Source organism: Cricetulus griseus, chromosome 7, assembly GCF_003668045.3.
Source record: "Cricetulus griseus strain 17A/GY chromosome 7, alternate assembly CriGri-PICRH-1.0, whole genome shotgun sequence".
Classification (NCBI taxonomy): domain Eukaryota; kingdom Metazoa; phylum Chordata; class Mammalia; order Rodentia; family Cricetidae; genus Cricetulus; species Cricetulus griseus.
The window spans coordinates 127,838,718-127,857,321 of NC_048600.1; the positions used below are offsets into that span (position 1 = coordinate 127,838,718).

General features: G+C 54.0%; 1 protein-coding gene across 3 annotated transcripts in view; it reads left to right on the forward strand.

The window, feature by feature from the left end:
* The window catches only part of Tmem104 (transmembrane protein 104), a 60,658-nt gene extending 42,312 nt beyond the window's left edge, over positions 1-18,346 (forward strand). For all 3 annotated transcript variants that reach the window (XM_027425731.2, XM_027425732.2, XM_035447185.1), the window contains one exon: positions 14,692-18,346. In XM_027425731.2, coding sequence (XP_027281532.1) covers positions 14,692-15,452 — 761 coding nt within the window. In that variant the 3' untranslated portion in view covers positions 15,453-18,346. The remainder of the gene's footprint in view (positions 1-14,691) is intronic.
* The last annotated feature ends 258 nt before the right edge of the window (positions 18,347-18,604 follow it).

Consider the following 18,604-nt stretch of genomic DNA (forward strand, 5'->3'; position numbering starts at 1 on the left):
ACTGCGTCTTCAAGTCTGGCCTCTGCCTTGCTGGTGCTTGCCTGTCATCCTTGGCCTGGGAAGGGGCTCTCCAAGCTCTGGCCTGAAGCTGACTGTTTCTCATTTCTTTCCGTCGTTGGGATGACATCGAGGGATGAGTGGGGGGGGGGGCACATGCTCTTATCAGCTTGATGGATTCCTATGTCAGCCCATAAGGAGACAACAGCCCTGATAATGATAGTTAACGTCTGTGTTTTTGAAGGATGTATCCATCTAAAGAGGGAAGCCTGGGTCCAGTATAGCAGCACACATTTGTAATCCCCACACTTAGGAGGAGGCAGCAGGATCAGGAATTCAAGGCCAGCCTCAACTACATAGAAAAACCAGCTTGGGCTACATGAGAGCCTGCCTCAAAAAGAGAGGAAGTAAAAGGGGGGACTTGTGAAAGGGAAAGGAAGAGGCTACCAGTGAAATAAATGTTTCTTGCAAGTACTAGAATTGGGTCAGAATTAGAGCAGAGCTCTGACGCCAGCAAGCCCTGGGCCCTGGAAGGCTACCTCCAACCTGCCTTGCTTCCTTCCGTTCTACCCTCCCCTTAAATCTGGCCAGACACCCGGAGTGTTAGTGAGCTGGCTCAGTAGGTAAAAGCACTTGCCATACCTGCCTGATAACCTGAGTTTGCCTCCCAGAACTCGAATAGAAGCTGGACACAGCAGTACAGGAGTCTGGGATCCCAGTACTTGTGGGAAGATTCTGTGAGAGACAGAGAATCTCTAGAAACTCAAAGCTATGTGCAGCAATGAACAAGAGAGACTGTCACAAAGCAAAGCCAAAGACCAAGACTGACACCAAAGTTGCCTTCTGACCTTCCTTCACACACTGCCGCCAACATTCACAGGAGTAAGTACACATACGTGTCCCAGCCCCCATGGGTGGTTCACAGATGCCTGTAACTCTCGCTCCAGGGGGATCTGATGCCTCTGCCCCCACTGGCACCGGCATGCATGTGTATATACCCACATGTAGACAGACAAACATACATATAATTTAAAATAATAAAAAACAGGGCTGGAGAAAGAGCTTAGCTAAGGCTAAGGCTCACAACCAAAGCTGCAAAAATAAATCTTAAAGAAACAAAGTAAGGCCAGATGGTAGTGATGCACATCTTTAATCCCAGCACTCAGGAGGCAGAGGAAGGCAGATATCTGAGTTCCAGGCCAGCCTGGTCTACAGAGTGAGTTCCAGGACAGCCAGGGCTATACAGAGAAACCCTGTCTCCAAAAAACCAAAAAGAAAATAGGAAGGAAGGAAGGAAGGAAGGAAGGAAGGAAGGAAGGAAGGAAGGAAGGAAAGAAACAAAGTAAAAGAAAGTTCACGGTATATAAGCAAGTCCCTGACTCAAAGCCACTGCCCCCCCACCCCCCCGGAACTGCCTGCCACCTTGCCTCTTACAAGGCAGAAGAACCCCAACTCCAGCCTGGGACTCCTGGGGTCTCCGAACACCTCCTGTGAAATGATAACTCTGGGCGTGGTCAGTGGTACCTCTAATCAGTGTTTCTCCCTATACTCCTGTGTGCTGTAGAGTGGGAGACAGTGGTCCTGAGAGGGTCTGTGGGCAGCAGTGGGAGCCTGAGCAGAGACCAGATAGGGAGTCCTTGGTACTTGTCTCTTAGTAGCCACGCAGCTGTCTTGACACATTGCCTTTGTCACTGGTTCCTCTCTTCTCTCTTGGAACTGAGAGATAATCAAATGTCAGGAGTCTCCCAGACGGGTAGGCTGGCAGGCGGGCAGGCACACTGCTGTGGGCGACAGAGTGCAAGCAGTCATTTTTCTCCGTGAGAGACTCAGACCTTTGGACTTAAAAAGCTGGGCCTCCTAGTGACAGAGCCGCCCAGGAAAAGGAAAATTGTTGTTAAGTAAACCAGACCACAGTGAGCAGGGTTAAGCTCGCAGCTGGGCAGAGGAGCTGCCAAGGCCATTCTCTTCTCAGCTAGGAGCAGGCTTTTTCCTCCACCTAACCCAGGTCTTGCTCTAAAGAAGAGACCAGGCAACAGAATCCATCCCCGAAGTCCCCAAGCTACACCAGACAGTTCATGGAAGGGACCTCAGCCGGCCCTGGGCCACAGCAAGGGTGTCTCTCTGAGCCAACCTGACCCCCCTACCCCACCCCCGGCAGGTTTTCTAGAACACCCTTCAGGCAGCGATCTCAGAAGCCCCATTTGTCCTAGGGAGCCTTTGCCAAGTTGTCATTCTGCCTCTGAGAAGCAGCTGTGTGGCACGTCCCTCTCAGGACCCTCCTCTCAACACTGTGCCAGCACACACTCTTTCCTCTCTCCTCTCCCCAAATGAAGGCTGTGCCTTTTCAAGTGCCGAGGAGGGAGCTCAGAGAACAGTAAGCTGGCTCGGCTTCCAGAAGCCAAGGAGCAAGAATAGGCACCAAAGGGACCGGAAAATCGAGCATCAATGTGCTGAGCCGGAAATGTTCTGGCGCTTAATTGGGAATTTGTTCTGCCATCTGTTGAAATGAAGCTGGGGTCAGTTGAAGGCCCCCAGAGCTGTGTGTGCCCAGGAGCCTCAGGTTCATTCCTCTGAGGGCTCTTCCTCTGCCCTCCCTCACTTTGTGAGCTGCCTTGGGTTTCCACAGTGGGATTTGAAGGCTTAAATGCCCTTTGCAAATAGCCAGTTGTCTAGGGAAAATGTCAGGTTATAGGTGACAAATGCCAGTGAGGATTCATTTTGCATTCCAGACTGCTGATTTGGGGTACTTTGATCGTGTGTGTGTGTGTGTGTGTGTGTGTGTGTGTGTGTGTGTGTGTGTGTGTGCATCTTAGGGTTTTTATTGCTGTGAAGAGACAGCGTGACCACGGCAATTCTTACAAAGGAAAACATAAAATTAGGGTGGCTCGTGTACAGTTTCAGAGGTTCAGTCCATTACCATCATGACGGGGAGCACGGCAGCATGCAGAAAGACGTGGTGCTGGAGCTGAGAGTGCTACATCTTGCAGACAACAGGAAGTCAACTGAGACACTGGACAGCATTCCAACATAGGAAACCTCAAAGCCCGCCCCCACAGTGACACACTTCCTCCAACAAGGCCACACCTCCTAAAAGTGCCACTCCCTTTTGGGGCCATTTTCTTTCAAACCACCACTGTGTGTGTGTGCGAGCGTGCGTGCGTGCGTGCGTGTGTGTGTGTGTGTGTGTGTGTGTGTGTGTGTGTGTGTGTGTGTGTGTGTATTTAGCCTGCATGTGTGTGTATGTGTACCACATGAGTGACTAGTGCCAGAGGGTTAGAAAAGGGTGTCAGATCCTCTGGAACTGGAGTTACAGACAATTGTTGACTGCCATGTGGATGCTGGGCATTAAGCCTGGGTCCTCTGCAAGGAGCAATAAGTGATCTTAATCTCTGAGCCAACACTTCAGCCCTGAGGGTACTTAGATCATACATGCCTCTGAATTCACAAGGCCAAGGAGAGTCTCTGCTGTCCCTAGTAAGGGAGGTTATCCTCCAGGCCAGCACAGACCTCACTGCCAGCCTGTGGTCTTCCATTTGGCTCTCTAAGGCAACCACTCCAGACTGACCACAGCTGTGTGAGCACAGGGCCTCACCTGGGTGCTGCACCTTCTGGCCTCGCTCCCTCTAGTGCGGCCTGATGCCCTCCCCTCCCATTGTGCACAGACCAAGCCTCCATCCTCAGGGTCCCTCTTCTGTGGCAAAAAAGATTTGCCTCCCTGAGGGCTGTGAAGATACACAGAGAGACGGAACGGAAGGTGCTTGATAGATCCGTGCCTGGCACCTGCTGGGCACTCAGACGGGCACATCACCCTCATTGCCACCACAGTCAGCTGCCCCATCCCGCGAGTAGCCTCAGAATGAACCTCCCTTGGGACTGGCTGTGAGGTCGGGGACATTGCCTCAGCCATGTCCAAAAACGAGCTATGATTCCTGGTGTCAGCCAAGCAGCCTGTGGCACCCTCTCCCGAATACCCACCTGTGGTCCCCGCACCCCAGCTCTACCCGCACCCCACATGAGGTGGAGGATGGGGAATTCTCTTTAGTCCTAGCCCTCTGTCAGCAGCAGGTGGCCCAGGGACTCCTGAGTCAGCCAGGGCACTATCCATCCTTCATTCCCACAGGTCCAGCAACCAGGGCCTGACCTCAAAGCAACAGGATTTAGACCTGTTGGTAGCTCCTTCCCTGGATACCTAACTGGCTGCCCCATGGGAGCTCTTGGGCTAGAAGATGCCATAATGGCATTATTACTTCAATCCCATTACCCACCCCCAGTCGCTCACAGCTGGCTCAGCTCAGGGCACCCCATTGGTGTTATTAAAAACACAATTCTTTCTAATAAAGGCCGCTCTAGAGCACCACCGCACTCCTTTGGGCTGGGGAGGACCCATAGGGCTCCCTCCCCTCTGCTTGTGTATTCAGAGCTGCAACCTCCTACTCTCCAGCTCCACACTCCCCTCAAAGTGGGTCAGACACCAGCCAGGCTTCCAGAGAGGAGCTAGGGCTGTTCTGCCTGGGGAAGTCGCTCAGCCCTGCTCTCCCACCCCACCCCCTACAAGTGCCCCAGATCTCTTTTCCAAGCCAGCAGGCCGGGTGAAACTAGGCAGTGGTGACAAACAAGGCTCCAGGTCCCCAAGAAGAGACCTTCACCTGGGAACAGGAGGACTTTCTGGTTTCTACCTGTCTCCAGGTCTGTGGTGGCCCCAGTGGAGAGTCTCCCAGGGTGGGGGGCTGCTCTGATCTGTCACCGGCAGCAGTCAGGGTCTTGTAAGCCTGGGCCATCTGTCATCCGCTGTTGCCAAGGGGCTTTTGAATTCCTGTACTGTCCCTCAGCTGCTGCTACCCAGAAGTCTCAGAAAATGAAAGTTGTGCGTCCCAACTCCTGTCTCCATTCCCCATTTTCCCGCAGCCACCCCTCTTGTGCTCCAACTGTCCTGCCCAGGGCCCGATCCCCAGGACTCTCAGGGGCCACTCCACAAGTAGAGGGGACCAAACAGGCCCTTGGTGGTCTTCATTGAATAAACCCTGAGTTTTCTGGACATTCTCTCTGCACACCAGAAGGCCATTGAGAAGAGAGGAACTTGGGGTTTCCGTGGACAGGCCATGGGTGAAGCAGGCATGTCATTAGCCTTTCCTAGAGAAGAGCCAGTCATAGGCTGGCAATTGCACCCCAGCCAGCATCGGTCAAGATCAACCAGAAGGCTGTGCTGGGCACCAAGAGAAGGCCATTCTCTTCCAGCCTCCCTTCTAGGCAGCTCCTCCTCCCCCAGCTCTGGTCTGTATGCACCTCTGCCTCGTGCAGATCTCCCCAACAGTCCAGAACTGCTGTCCCCGAAGGTTAGTGGGACGGCTACCTGGACACTCCCAAGACAAGGGAAGAGTGCCTGCGATGAGCAGAGGGAAGGATCTGATACCACCTACAGAGCCACAGCAGCCCTGCTGCTTAGAGCAGGTGCTCCTTCAGGCCAAGGGACTCAAAACACCCTGACCCTGGTGGCTGTCACCTCTCCTTGTCTTCCTCACTCTACTCCCCTACCTCAGTCCCTCTGTACTAGCTGGCCACTCTGGAGGAAGGCCAAGCAGCCTTCAGTGGGGAGGGTGGCAGGACCCGAGCTTTATGTTTCAATCTCCAGGAAGGAGATTAGCTGTCTCACAGCCAGGCTCCTGGCTCTGCTGTCCCCACGGTCACTAACCAAGCTGCCCTGACAACTCAGGAATGAAAAATGGAGACTCTGTCTCCCAGACACCACCTGTGTGCACAGAGGGGGGGGGGACATTGAAGGATGACAAGACCAGAACTGCTTTCACGCTAGGAGCTTGGCTGCTCTGGAGACTGAGTGCCTGCCCCGTATCTCTGTCTCAGACAGAGAGGGAGGGCTCTGCTCCAAGCCCCTCCGAGAGAAGCTTGTAGCCATGGGGTAGAATTAGTCCCGAAAGTGGACGGAGTCTGGTCCTCTAGAAGGCATGGGAAGGAGCCAGGCTAGCTTGGATTCCCTCCTTTCAGTAGAAAAGGTAGAGAGAGTTGTTCGCACAAGGTTAGCAGAGGCAGGCTATATAGTCTCAAGAAAAGCCCTACCCAGGACCTCAAAGTCCATCAAACACCACCCAAGCTTGTCTTGTCCTCCCTGGGAACACAGGGACCTCTGGTCCCTGCTCAGGTAGAGGAGTGACAGGCAGAAGGCTAGACTAACTCAGCCATCAGAGTCTGTGAAGAGAGAACATACACACAGTGGAGGAACACGTACCTTGTATAGCTTTAACTACCCTAGATGAAGCAGAAGGGGCGCTAAGGATCTTTGTTGAGCTGCCTGCACCTGGGTGTCCCATCCCCCCACCTCCAAAGCCCCTCAGATTAGCTGGCACCAGAGCTGGGTGTTCAGGGCCAGCTCCTGGAGCTCCTGGACCTGCTAGGAAGGCGGAGTGATGAGAGTGAACCTGTCTCCTCTCTCGAGCACAAGAAGTGTGCCCAGTGTGCTGGTGCTGGGAGCCTCAACGTGGGGAGTGAGGCTGTGGGGTGATAGTGCGCTACTTCCTCAGCCAGTGACTACCCTGAGCCAGTCCCTGCCCGAGCCAGTTGCTGCTACTCTGGCCACTTCCTTCCCCTCAGTGCCAACTCCCCAACACCTCCCCTAAATTTTATTAGTGCTGGGGGGGGGGAGAAGGAGAAGCAGGGCATATGCCGAGGTGGCCTGTGGAGGTCCTTTCTTCCTTCCCACCTATGTGGGTTCTAAGGAATCAAGCTCTGGTTGTCGGGCTTGAATTTGCCTGTTGACCTATCTTGCCAGCCTTCTCCATTGTCCAGTTTTAAAGGCCGTACAGCAATCTGCTCCAAGAGCAACAGTTCAGTGGCACTCGGGTTGAACCCGATGTAACTTGAAATTTTTGGACTGTTTTGGAAACAAAACCAGACTCCTCACCTCAGCCGCCTGTCAGATGCAGCAGCTTCTCAGGGCAGCACTGACCCCCCCCCCCCCAGCCCAGCTCTTGTGTCTGGATGTGGCGCCCCCTTGGCAAGCAGTTAGTCCCATTGGTTACAGAACAAATGCGCAATCATTGCACCTGCTTTAGGGCTAGGAAACTTCTCAGCTCAGGCTGGCATTGCCTTGTCAGTCTCACACTCTTCCCGCCCTGACCCAGCTTCAGGCAGAAACAGACCCATGGCCCTGTGTCCTGGGAGGGCAGTGTGGTGTTGAAGGACAAAGCTGTAGCCACGTCCTCCAGCAGACCCAGCTCCCTGCGGGAGCACTGGGCCCAGCCACTGACGCGTGCACACTGGCCATGCATTATCATTAGCTCTGGCATGTTGACTCTCTGCTTGGAGAAGACAGCGCTGTCCCTCTGACAGCCACAGTGATGGATGGCCACCTCGATGGGTGGCTGCTTCCTTGTATGTACTAAGCTGGAGCTAGAACCATGAAGAAGACTGAGGAAATAGCACAGGGTTGGGCAGTACAAGCTTGAGCCGGACCCAGAGTGGGTGTCTGGGAGCAGAGCAGAGCTCTGAGTTGAAGTGGGCTGTCCGGGAAGCATGAAGGAAAATGGCTGCTTTTGAGAAGGACCTGGGCCTTGACACACTGGGACAATATTTGTTGGATTCATCCTTGGCTCCCAGAGTCATGGGCACTGGGGAATTAAAAGACTGTAGCATGTAGTCTGTCCTTACTGGACACAAGTCCCCATCCACCACAGCTGTATTTCCTCTTCTTGTAGGTCCTGCTGTAGGAGACAGGCTGGGGGCAGGGCTGTGTTCCAGCTTGTCCTGTATCAAGATAACCCTCTAGCTTGGTGTCTTAGGTCCCATGGTATTTCCCTAGCCCCCCAGGCTAAGTCAGCCTCTTCTCTCTGCAGGATAGGACACCCTGGCTGTCATAACCCAAGGGGACTCAAGCCTGTGTAGCCTTTCACTTTTTGTTCTCATTCAAGATGCTAGGGATTGAACTTGGGCCTTGCATGTGCCAGGCAAATGCTCTCCCAGCTGATCTGCCCCAGCCTCCTTTTACCTCTCAAAGACAGAACCATTCCTCCAGCCCCAGACCTTCAGGTTCCTGGTGCAAATCAGGGGGCATGACAGAGGTCAGACTTAGGACACTCAGCTCTTTCCATACTTAAACCTTAAGGTTGAGGTCTGGCAGGAGGCAGAGGTCTTTCAAATTCCAAACAAGTCGGTAGATGACAGGCACCTACAAAGAACACTGGCCACAGTGACCCTCCACTGCCCCATGGAATATGCTTGTGGCCAGAGAGATGGCTTCCTGCTCCCCCAGAGGACCTGAGTTCAGTTCCAAGCATCTACGTGAGGCAGCTAAAAACTGCCTGTAACTCTAGCACCAGAGGACCTGACGACCTCTTCTGTCCTCCCCAGCCACCCACACATGTGTGCACACACAAGAATAAAAGTAAATAAATCCTGAAGAATTAGCTGGGTGGTGGTAGCACATGCCTTTAATCCCAGCACTCGGGAGGCAAAGGCAGGTGGATCTCTGAGTTTGAGACCAGCCTAGTCTACAAGAGCTAGTTCCAGGACAGCTTCCAAAGCCACAGGGAAACAAAAATAAAATAAAATAAAATAAAATAACCAATTAAACATATCAAAGTATCTTTTAGTATGTCATCAGTATGAAGAAGTTAAAAGTGTGGTGGTATCCTTGTATTCTCAGCACTTGGGAGGTGGAGGCAGTAGCGTAAGGACTTCGAGATCATCCTTAGCTACATATAAGTTGGGCTAACCTGGGCTATATGATGTGTATGTGTTTGTGTGCATGTGTACATGTGGAGTCAGAGAAGAACTTGCAAGAGTCAATTTTGTCCACTGTATGAGTCCCAAGGATTGAACTCGGGCCGTCAGGCTTGGCCACAAGCCCCTTTACCTGCGGAGCCATCTTGCTGGCCTAAGCTCTGTGGTTTTGTTGCCACCTTCTAGGAGAGACTTGGGCAGCATTCAGTATGCTCAGAAGTCCCCCATGCCATTTCAACACTGTGACATTCCCTGTGAATAAAAGCAAATAAAAATAAATCTTCCCATTTCACAGAGAAGATGAAAATAGTAAAGTCACTAAGAAGAACTCCATGTCTTACTTTCACAGTCAATAGTGTCCCCAGGAAAGGGGGTGGGATAGCCATGGTCCATGTGCCCCAGCATCAGTGGTACCTAGGCAGCTGTCGCAATTCATGCCAGCCCCACAAGATACCAGGATCCTGCAAGGAAGGCTAGGTTCTGCCATGCTCCACACCTCACTGAGCAGCAGGAAGCTCCACACCTCCCGAGACTCAGAGGCCAAGGGTGACACCCAGGTCATTTGCAGCACTGCCTAAGAGGACTGGACAGGAGCCCTCCCCTGTCCACACCTCCAGTGCAAGCTAGCTCCTCGGTGGCTGCCCCAGGCTGTGTTTCCAGTGCTTGAACAATGGAACTGGTCTCTGACAACTCCAATCTCCTCATAAGAGTTGGGAGCTGAGTGTGTGCTTGTGTGGGGGGTGGGGGTGGGACGACAGAACCATATCCTGTGTCCTCTCATTGCCCTAAGACATCTGTTCTAGATGCCCAAACTTCAGACTCCTGCTTACCCCGCATCTGGACCCAACAAGTCTGTAACTGCATCTGTGGCTTCACCTGGTCAGTAAAACGCTACTCACCTTCCCTGCCCTGAGTGAGTCCCAGGAAGGCAGGGTCTGCGGGGCAAGGTAGGGATTCAGGAGAGGCAGATGCTCTTAGGGATCAGCATGCCCCTGTCCTTGGCAGATACCCAGGAGGGCGTGGCTTGCCCTTTCTCCCTACCAAAGGGATGCTCTGAGGTCAGGCGGACAGATAGCATTGGGCCAGACAGCTCCCATGGGGATTTCTCTGGCTTTTGACAGAAGAGGGAAGAAAGCCACCCAGGTGCTGCTAGTGCTGTAGGGTGGCCTGGTGCCCGAGTGGCTTTTGCCCTAACCTCCCCACACAGGGAAGGGAAATGTGCCATCTCTCCCAGCTGGCCGCTCAAGGCTAAGGAGCAGCGCCCTGTTTTTGTCTCAGCTCCTCAGATAATGGCTTGCCTTCTGCACCTGTCTCCCTGTCCCCCTCCCTCCCTCCCTCCAAAGAGTTAGATGTTGCCTCAAGGTGAATCAATATGGCAAGGCCAGCTTGTAGAACTTAGATCGGCTGTCAGAAGTCTGCCTGGAAGCAGCACGTGGCTTCAGGCAGAGTCAGGGATGGCAGCCTGGAAACGGGAGGGCAGCTAGCCTCACTGCCTTGCAATGAGCCCTCTTCTCCGAAACCAAGAGCAGGTGTGGCAGCCACAGACCTGGGCAACAGAGCAGCCTTCTGGCACCTGGCACCTGCCTTCCCTCCCCTCTCCTCAGTGAACTTCAACCCTTGAACCTGGACCATTCTTAGCCACGGGGATGTCATCACTAAGGTGACCACTAACCAGTTCTCTATTTCGTTGTGATTGCCTTTGGTACCTTCTACCTGGTGGCTGGCTCTCCTGCACTCTGGACTCCACAAAAACAGGACCCATGTCTGTCTTGTACAGTTCCCCCTGAGTGACCAGAAGAGTGCCAGCACTCCGCAGACACTCAGCCAGGTGGTAGAGTGAGTGCCAATGAGTGAGTGATGGTCGAGGCCAAGCCTCAGGTTATGCGAAACCAGCACAGTTGTGTCTATAAATAGTAAAAGTCTCCTGTGCCCACCCCACCGTTGTGCAGATGATCTGCCCAGACCCACTGTCCCCATGTGACCTGATGTGAGGCTCTCACCAGCCTTCTGAGTCCTCCCTGGCTCCTCCATGCTTCTCCACACCCCTTGGAGTGTGACTTCCGGTGTGGAAAGCAGGTGCATACAGATATAGGCACTCAGAACTTAGCCCAGGATAGGGCGACACAGACACACCTGTCCCTGCCACCTGGGAACTGCAGGCACTGCTCAAGGGCACCCCTGCATTCTGATGGGGACACCTTGGATGTTTGGAGACCACTGGCCATCACACCTCTGCATCCATCTGTGCCTCTTCTGCAGCAACTGTAAGCCAGGGTGGCCCGGCAGTCCCCGCCGTGCCTCCTGCACTGTCTGTCGCTCACAGCCTGCCATCTTATTTCACCTTGATTTATTAGCAGACCTAATGAGTTTTTGGAGCAGCCGTCTCCCCAGGGATGGGGTGATCAATCTGGGAGATAGCTCGTGAACTCTGCTCCTCAGACACTCAGGAAGGCAGGACGTGTCAGGGACAAAGGAGTCTAGTCCCAGGAGAGTGGGGCTTAGTCTTGCACCCTGGTCTTGGGACCGCTGCAGGTCAGAGCCTCCTCCTTCCATCCCCTCTCTTCCCAGAGCCTGTCCCATTAACAATGTATATAGTTCTTTTGAACTTAACTGCTCGGAAGCCAGACCAATAATACTCTTTCCTTCCCCTTTCTGTTCCCAGGGGACAGTGCCATCTGAGTGTACTCAAGGTGGCGGGACTCACAAAGCCCCTTCTCTTGGACTTGCTGGGGGCTCTCCCTCAGGTCTCTGTGCACTTCCTCTGCCTCAGCGAGGGTCCCCACTTGTGGCCCGCCAGAGAGTTCTAGGGGCACATGCATGTCGAGCTTCCTCCCTTCTGGTGTGAAGGTGTGTCTCCTTCTGTAAAGTTCACTGGGCCTAGTGCACAGCAGGCCCTCAGTAGTTACCTCATCTCTTAGACGCTGTACTTTTCCCTTACCTGGTCTTTCTGTGTTGTCCCCACTTTTGACAGATAGTGCCCAGTGTAGCCAAGGAGAGGAAGGAAGAAAGGAAACACAGATTATCACACCTTTGGGTGATAATCAAGAAGCTGCCATTCACTGGGGGGGGGGGGTTTGCACACCTTTGAGCTCAGCACTTGGGAGGCAGAGGCAGATGATCTCTGTGAGTTCAAGGCCAGCCTGGTCTACAGAGTGAGTTCCAGGACAGCTAGAACTACACAGAGAAACCCTGTCTCAAAGAAGAAGAAGGAGAAGGGGATTTTGGGCAAGTGTGTGTGTGTGTGTGTGTGTGTGTGTGTGTGTGTGTGTATTTTGCTGGGGCTTAAACCTAGGTCCTTGTGCATACTAAACAAGCAGTCTACCACCGAGCTCCAACTGCAGCCCTCTTTAATTTTTTAAGATTTTAAATTTTTTATTTATATGTATATGTCTGTATAAGAGTGTGCCATGTGTGTGTGCCTAACTGCTGTTACAGGCAATTGTGAGCTATGTGCTGGACTCAGATCCTCTGGAAGTGGAGCAAGTGCTCGCAACCACTGCTGGACCGTTTTTCTAGACACTTTCATTTGGAGACAGAACCTCACTTATTTCCCCGGGCTGGCCTTGAACTCACTTTGTAGCACAGGCATTGACCTTGAACTTGCCATCCTCCTGCCTTAGCCTCTGCATAGCTGGGATTCCAGTCCAGCACTGTTAGACCCAGCTGGGGAGTAGAAGTTTTGACAGAGGCTTTCCCAGAACCAGATGGGTCACTGGTCTCTGGAATAGCGCTAACAGAAAAGACTAGTTATGAGGAACTGTGACGCCTTATCACCCATGGCCACACTTTACAGGCCATCCTGAAGGGTCTAGAAAAGCTTGGCATAGGATGCAGGTCAGTGGGTAGATACAGGAGTGTGGAAGGTGCGTGGACACACTTACATAGTCAGGGCCCTTGCTTGAGAACCTGCTTCTTGGAACAACCTTGGGTTTTCTGCAGTAAAGGTCAGGGGAGCCCAGCCAGAGCTGCCCAAGTGCCCACCCTGAACAATCAGCCGTGCCTGCTCACAGGACTTGAGGTACTCCCAGAAAACAGAAAGGCTTAGCCATCACCTGAAGCCAAACCCAGCCATGAAGTGCTGGCATCTACCTCACCAGCCAGCCACCTCCTGCCTTCTGGCCCAAGACCCAAGGCCAAGGTCAAGCAACAGACAGCTGCAAGATTTCTCCACTGGCCCCCTTCCAGATTCATGCTGGCTGTGGCCAGGACCTGGAGCAGGGCCAGGTCACAGGTGGCATCCCAAACGGTGATGGCAAATCACAGTTTAAATATTGCCTTGCAAGAGCTACTCCCTTGGCCCTCATCCAGCGCCCCACCCCCTGTAGTGACCTAATGTCCCAGCTGTCTGCTCCCACCTAAATAACGGGCTACCAGGCACTTGAGTAACAGTGCTGTGCTGTGCTGTGCTGTTCTTAGGCTCTGGGACCCTCACAAGCACACAAGGTGCCACTTCTGGTCAGCTGATGGGTTCCCCTACACCTTGCCTCAATATATGTCCTGCAGCCTCCTACACCCCTTCGATGAGCCAGACTCCTGGGGCCATGGGCTGAGACTGAGAGAAAAACTAGGTTGCTGTTTCCCTTTGACGGGCCAGGGCTGGAAATATTTGTGATGCCCTGGAGCAGAAAGGGCTGTGAGAGCTGAAACAAATCATCATCTTTATTGGCAGTTTCAAAAGTCCTGTTCCAAGCTCCCTCCTCCCTGTCCTCCCACCACCACAAGTCAGGCAGCTCTGATTAAAAGTAATAAACGACTCCAGCCTACTCCCATGTGTCACCATGGGAAGAGACATTGGCCTGGCTTCTTGTGGGTCCAGCAAAACAATCTCTCCCAAGAACCAAGGAGTGTACCCGTGCCCCAACCCGGAATGTACTGGTCCCCAGCTTCAAACTGAGGAAGAGCCCTGATCCTCTGATGGGGCACCCAGATGGGGACATGTCAGCTTCCTCTGTCCTGCCACTCACAAAGAAGTGTCCCGTGCCCTGTGGACTTGTCCCAGACTACAGGGAGTGTCAGACCTGTTCTGAATAGTGACAATAGGGATATATAAATTCAAAATGGAGATGAAGACTCGGGGGTCTCTGTGTGTGTGGCATTTCTGGGTGATGTCAGTCGCAGACATCAGAAGCCTCAGAGGTCTAGAAATGCCATCTTAGTTGGCAGGAAGCTTGCCATTGGCTGTGCTGGAGTGAGTGCTCTACTTGGATATCTGCAGGCTGGTAAGTGGCCCACTGGTGGAGCCAAGCTGCCTCTAGCTCCAGGGGCAGCCTGTAGTTCATCAGAACAGATAGGGTTATAGACGCTCTTCTGCAGCAAATTCCTGTCCCCTAACTATGCCACCAAGCCCAGAAGAACAGAGCCACACGCCATTTGCCTCTAGCCTTAGGACCTGTCCTGAGACTTACCTGTCTCTAGCACTGCTCTCTGGTGTCCTTTCTTCCCTGGAGTGACCCCTTACTATTTCCCGCCTGCTGAAGACCCTGGTTGCCCGGCCCTTCACACAACTCCCAGCATTCCTGCCCTCTCACCCACATGTAGCCGGGGACCTCTGCCTAAGAGGACGCCCTCTCCCAGGTGTGCTGTGTGCCTTTCAGCTCTTGGCTCCTCACACCACACCCAGCTCCACAGGCACAGGGCCCTGAAACTAAGAAAGAGAGAAGGAATGAGTGCTGGCCAGGTGTGCCCCTGACAGCAAGCCGACAGAGCCCCTTGTCTCTCAGTGTCCTTGAAGGATGAGGAGGGAGCCGGTAGCTCCTTACCAGACTCGTCCAGGTCTTGTCCAGGCCATTTCTGGGAAGAGAGGACAAACTGGACGTGGGCACCTAGAACACTCATAAGCTCAGCAGCTCCCACAGGGCTGTGGGGTTTCACGGTTCCTTCCCCGGGCTCCAGTCCTTACACCGCCCTGCAGAGCAGAGACTGAAGTCAGTCACCCTCACCGACTGACCCCTCCTTGTCTTACAGCTTTCGCCATCATGATTGTGCTGGCCCTGGTACGCATCGGGAACAGACAGGGAGAGGGGCACCCACCCTTGGCCAACTTCTTGGGGGTTCGGAACTTGTTTGGGGTGTGTGTCTACTCCTTCATGTGCCAGCACTCCCTGCCATCCCTCATCACCCCCATCTCCTCCAAGCGCCATGTCACACGCCTGCTGTTCCTGGACTACGGGTTGATCCTGGCCTTCTACGGACTCCTCTCCTTCACGGCCATCTTCTGCTTCCGTGGCGACAGCCTCATGGACATGTACACCCTCAATTTTGCAAGGTGCGATGTTGTGAGCCTGGCTGCTGTCCGATTCTTCCTGGGCCTCTTCCCGGTGTTCACCATCAGCACCAACTTCCCCATTATTGCGGTGACCCTGCGCAACAACTGGAAAACACTGTTCCACCGAGAGGGTGGCACGTACCCATGGGTGGTGGACCGAGTGGTGTTTCCCACCATCACCCTGGTGCCTCCCATTCTGGTGGCCTTCTGTACCCATGACCTGGAGTCCCTGGTGGGCATTACAGGAGCCTATGCGGGCACCGGCATCCAGTATGTCATCCCTGCCTTCCTGGTGTACCTCTGCCGCAAGGACACCCAGCTGACCTTTGGCTATGGGACTATCAACAAGCACAGGTCCCCGTTCCGCCACACCCTCTGGGTGGCCTTTGTGCTACTGTGGGCTTTCTCCTGCTTCTTCTTTGTCACAGCCAACATCGTCCTCAGTGAGACCCAGCTCTGATATCAGGATGTATCTGACAACAGGAGGTAGGGACAGCCCAGCGCCAGCCTCCCGGACTCAAGGCAGTTTTTAACTGCCACCCAGTCTCCATGAGCCTGCTGGACTGGGGCTCTTGGAGAAGGCCTTCCACGTCTCCAGCTGGTGCCCTCTCCCGACCCAGGCCTCGCCCTGCAAGACAGCCCTCCTGCCTGGGAACATGGCTGTTCCCAGATTCTGGGATGGACCCAGTCTGTCACACACATTCCTCCACTCCTGCCACTGGAGGCTGGCTCCCTTCTCTGTGCAGTGGGGGAGACAGTGCTGGCTGGTACTGCTGCTATTTATACTAGACCCAGTGTCCCCTCCTGCATCCTCGACCGTCCACTAGCAGCTGCTGCCTCTTCAAAGGCGAGTTCCCAGGCCCTGGCTCTCCTAACCTGCTTGTGATGGGCAGGGCACATTTCCTGACAGTCCTGACAGCTGCTAAGTATTCCTCCTGTGGGAGGCCTGGCCAGCTCTGGTGACAAGGACAGGAGGTGTTCATTGGTACCAGGGTCCCTAGACAAGAGCTGTGAGAGCTTTTGCTGTGGGTGCCGGCTCTGGTGCAGCAGACGGATGAAGCATCCCTTCCACAGGGTTTAAAGCCCTTTTGATTTGGGTCCCTGAAAGGGACCCTCTGTTCCCTGGCGTCTCCTTTGGAGCTCAGGGACCTCCTGAAGTACGGGGTACCACTTGAGAAGCTGCCCTCGCCACCCTACCCATACCCATAGTGGCTGACTGCCCTGGACTTGGGGCAGGGAGAGAACAGAGTGCCCCCCTGAGAAGGGTCTGGCCTGTGTTCCATAGCCTAGCTTGCTCCCATGCTGCATTGCAACACTAAGGCGGTAGCGCCCTTAGGAGTGTGGTCGTGGGTGCTCAGTGGCCACTGTGGAGCTGGAGGGTATGGGAGGAGGCCAGGCTCCCCAGCTGCCTCCTATCCAGTCACGCATGCACCCACCAGGCCCAATGCCTTGGAACCACGAGCGAATTAATGAACTGCATTTTCAATGTGCCTTGTGCTTTGGGCACCAGGGATACCTCCTGACCCTGACTTGCCCCAACCCTGGGCCTCGTCCTGCCTGTCCTAGACAGAGCTGCCTCTGGGGTGAAGGGTGTCAGACCCCCACCCTCCCTCTTAATTCCAGTGCCTTGCTCGTCTCTCCCTCATGAGGGAACTTGCGCCAGCCACCCCTTCCCTTCTACACCCTGCCATATTTAAAGCTTGAGCTCTGCTATGCTGTTGGATGCCCTGTGACCCAGGGGTCTGTGCAGAACCCTCAAGGAATGTGGGGACCACTGGTGGCACCCGCTAGCTCTGGCCCCAGCATCCCGGCATCCAAGAATCTCTAGGTAACCATGGGCCTGTCTACAGCTTTGTCAACACAGCCACATATTTGTAGTTCTTAAGCATTAGCATCGCCCAGCCACATGGAAAACAGACGTCCCTATACCCATCTGCCATTGCAGCATCTTCCTAGAAGACCCTGCCCCAGGGTGGGCCAAGGGAGAAAAGCAATACAGTAGCAGGTCCAGGAACAAGGAAGATGGCCCATCCTCCCATGCTCGGGCTGTTTGCCGAGAACTCAATTAAAACATCTTACTTACCCTTCTCCCTCTTGCTTAAGGACAAAGCAAATTAAATCATCTTACTGCAACACACACACACACACACACACACACACACACACACACACACACACACACCTCATCCCGCCCCAGGCTCCAAACCAAATTTTGGTGGAAAATTTATTAGCATCATAAAGCCCAGGTTGATTTATGTGGCAATCTGGAGCCACACACAGCAGTAGGGTGACTGCTGTGTTCCCTGCCATCTCCAAGTTAAGTTAGGGAAGCCCCAGCCTAGAAGGGAGGAGGGACCCAGTGACCACTGATGGCAAGCTGAAGCCCTCCTCACTGCGAGCTGTCTAGGTTCTCTGCTTGTCCATCTCCACCCATTGTCTGGTCTGCTAGAAGTCACATGAGGTCGCCTTCCTCACCACACCAGGCCTGTGTCACTGGCAGAGAGGAGTTGGGCACAGAGAGGACTAAAGAGCTTAGCATCCCTTGGTGTGGGTGACACTTGTTCCCCCACAGGCATCAAGCACATTAAATGTTTTTGTATGCCCTGGGTAAGGTGATAGACCAGGTCACGGTGTGTATTTGCAAAGAGGCCCTGACGTTAATGGTCAGGAAGACAGCAGAGGAGCCTGGCCCCAGATCTGAGTCTCCTTGGAGGAGGTCTGGAACTCAGCAGTCGGCTCTGCCATCTATCTGCATTGCTCTCTGGACCAGCCCCTCCCCGAGGGCAGGCCAGGTCAAGGTGGGAGTGAGCATTCACCAGGCCCAGCTGTGCACAGAGCACAGTGCCAGGAACCCTGGCTTCACCTCACCTGAGGCGGGTAGCTGGGGCAGATGGCAGGTGACAGCCCGCAGGACACTGCTGAGGAACAGAAAGTGGCAGTGGGCACCAGGCCAGGCCCAAGGCCACACAGCTGTCCTCACCACATGGGACCAAGAGCCTCAGCAACAGGCAATGCCAGCCTCATGGGGCTCCAGCCAAAGAGTAGTAGCTGGTGGTTCCAGACCCAGGGGCAGAGGAAAGCTGAGACCTGCCTACTGACTTGCCAGGGGCCACCGAGGCTAGCTAGTAGCCAGGCTGCAGGCAAGCCCTGTCCACCCTCCTCCCCAGGGCATGCTGCATGCCTGGCACAGTGTTGGATACATTGTGAGGGCCAAACTGTCAGACCCTGTGGCCTCTGAGCAGTAGCATCTGCAACCATCCCTGTCCTAGGTCCCTCCAGATCATAGATCATGGAAATGAAAGGACTGAACTTAGCCCAGCACCGAAGTCCTTAATAAAGCTGCTATTACCGACAGTTGCCTCCTTAGTCATTTGCCAGCTTTAACTGACAAGACTCAGTTTAGACTGGCAGGTACTGCTTGGTTTTATCAACTCCTAATGAAATGGTAGTCCTGTAGCCGCTGCCCGGCGCACTTCAGACCCTGGGTATCGGCCAGGAGTCTGAGGGTTTGGGGAAGAGGATTGACCGTAGCTCCATAGTCTTCTAGGAAACTTGAGGGCGTCCCTCCTCTTGCAAAGAGCAAGGTAAGTAAAGCCGGAGGGACATGGCTAG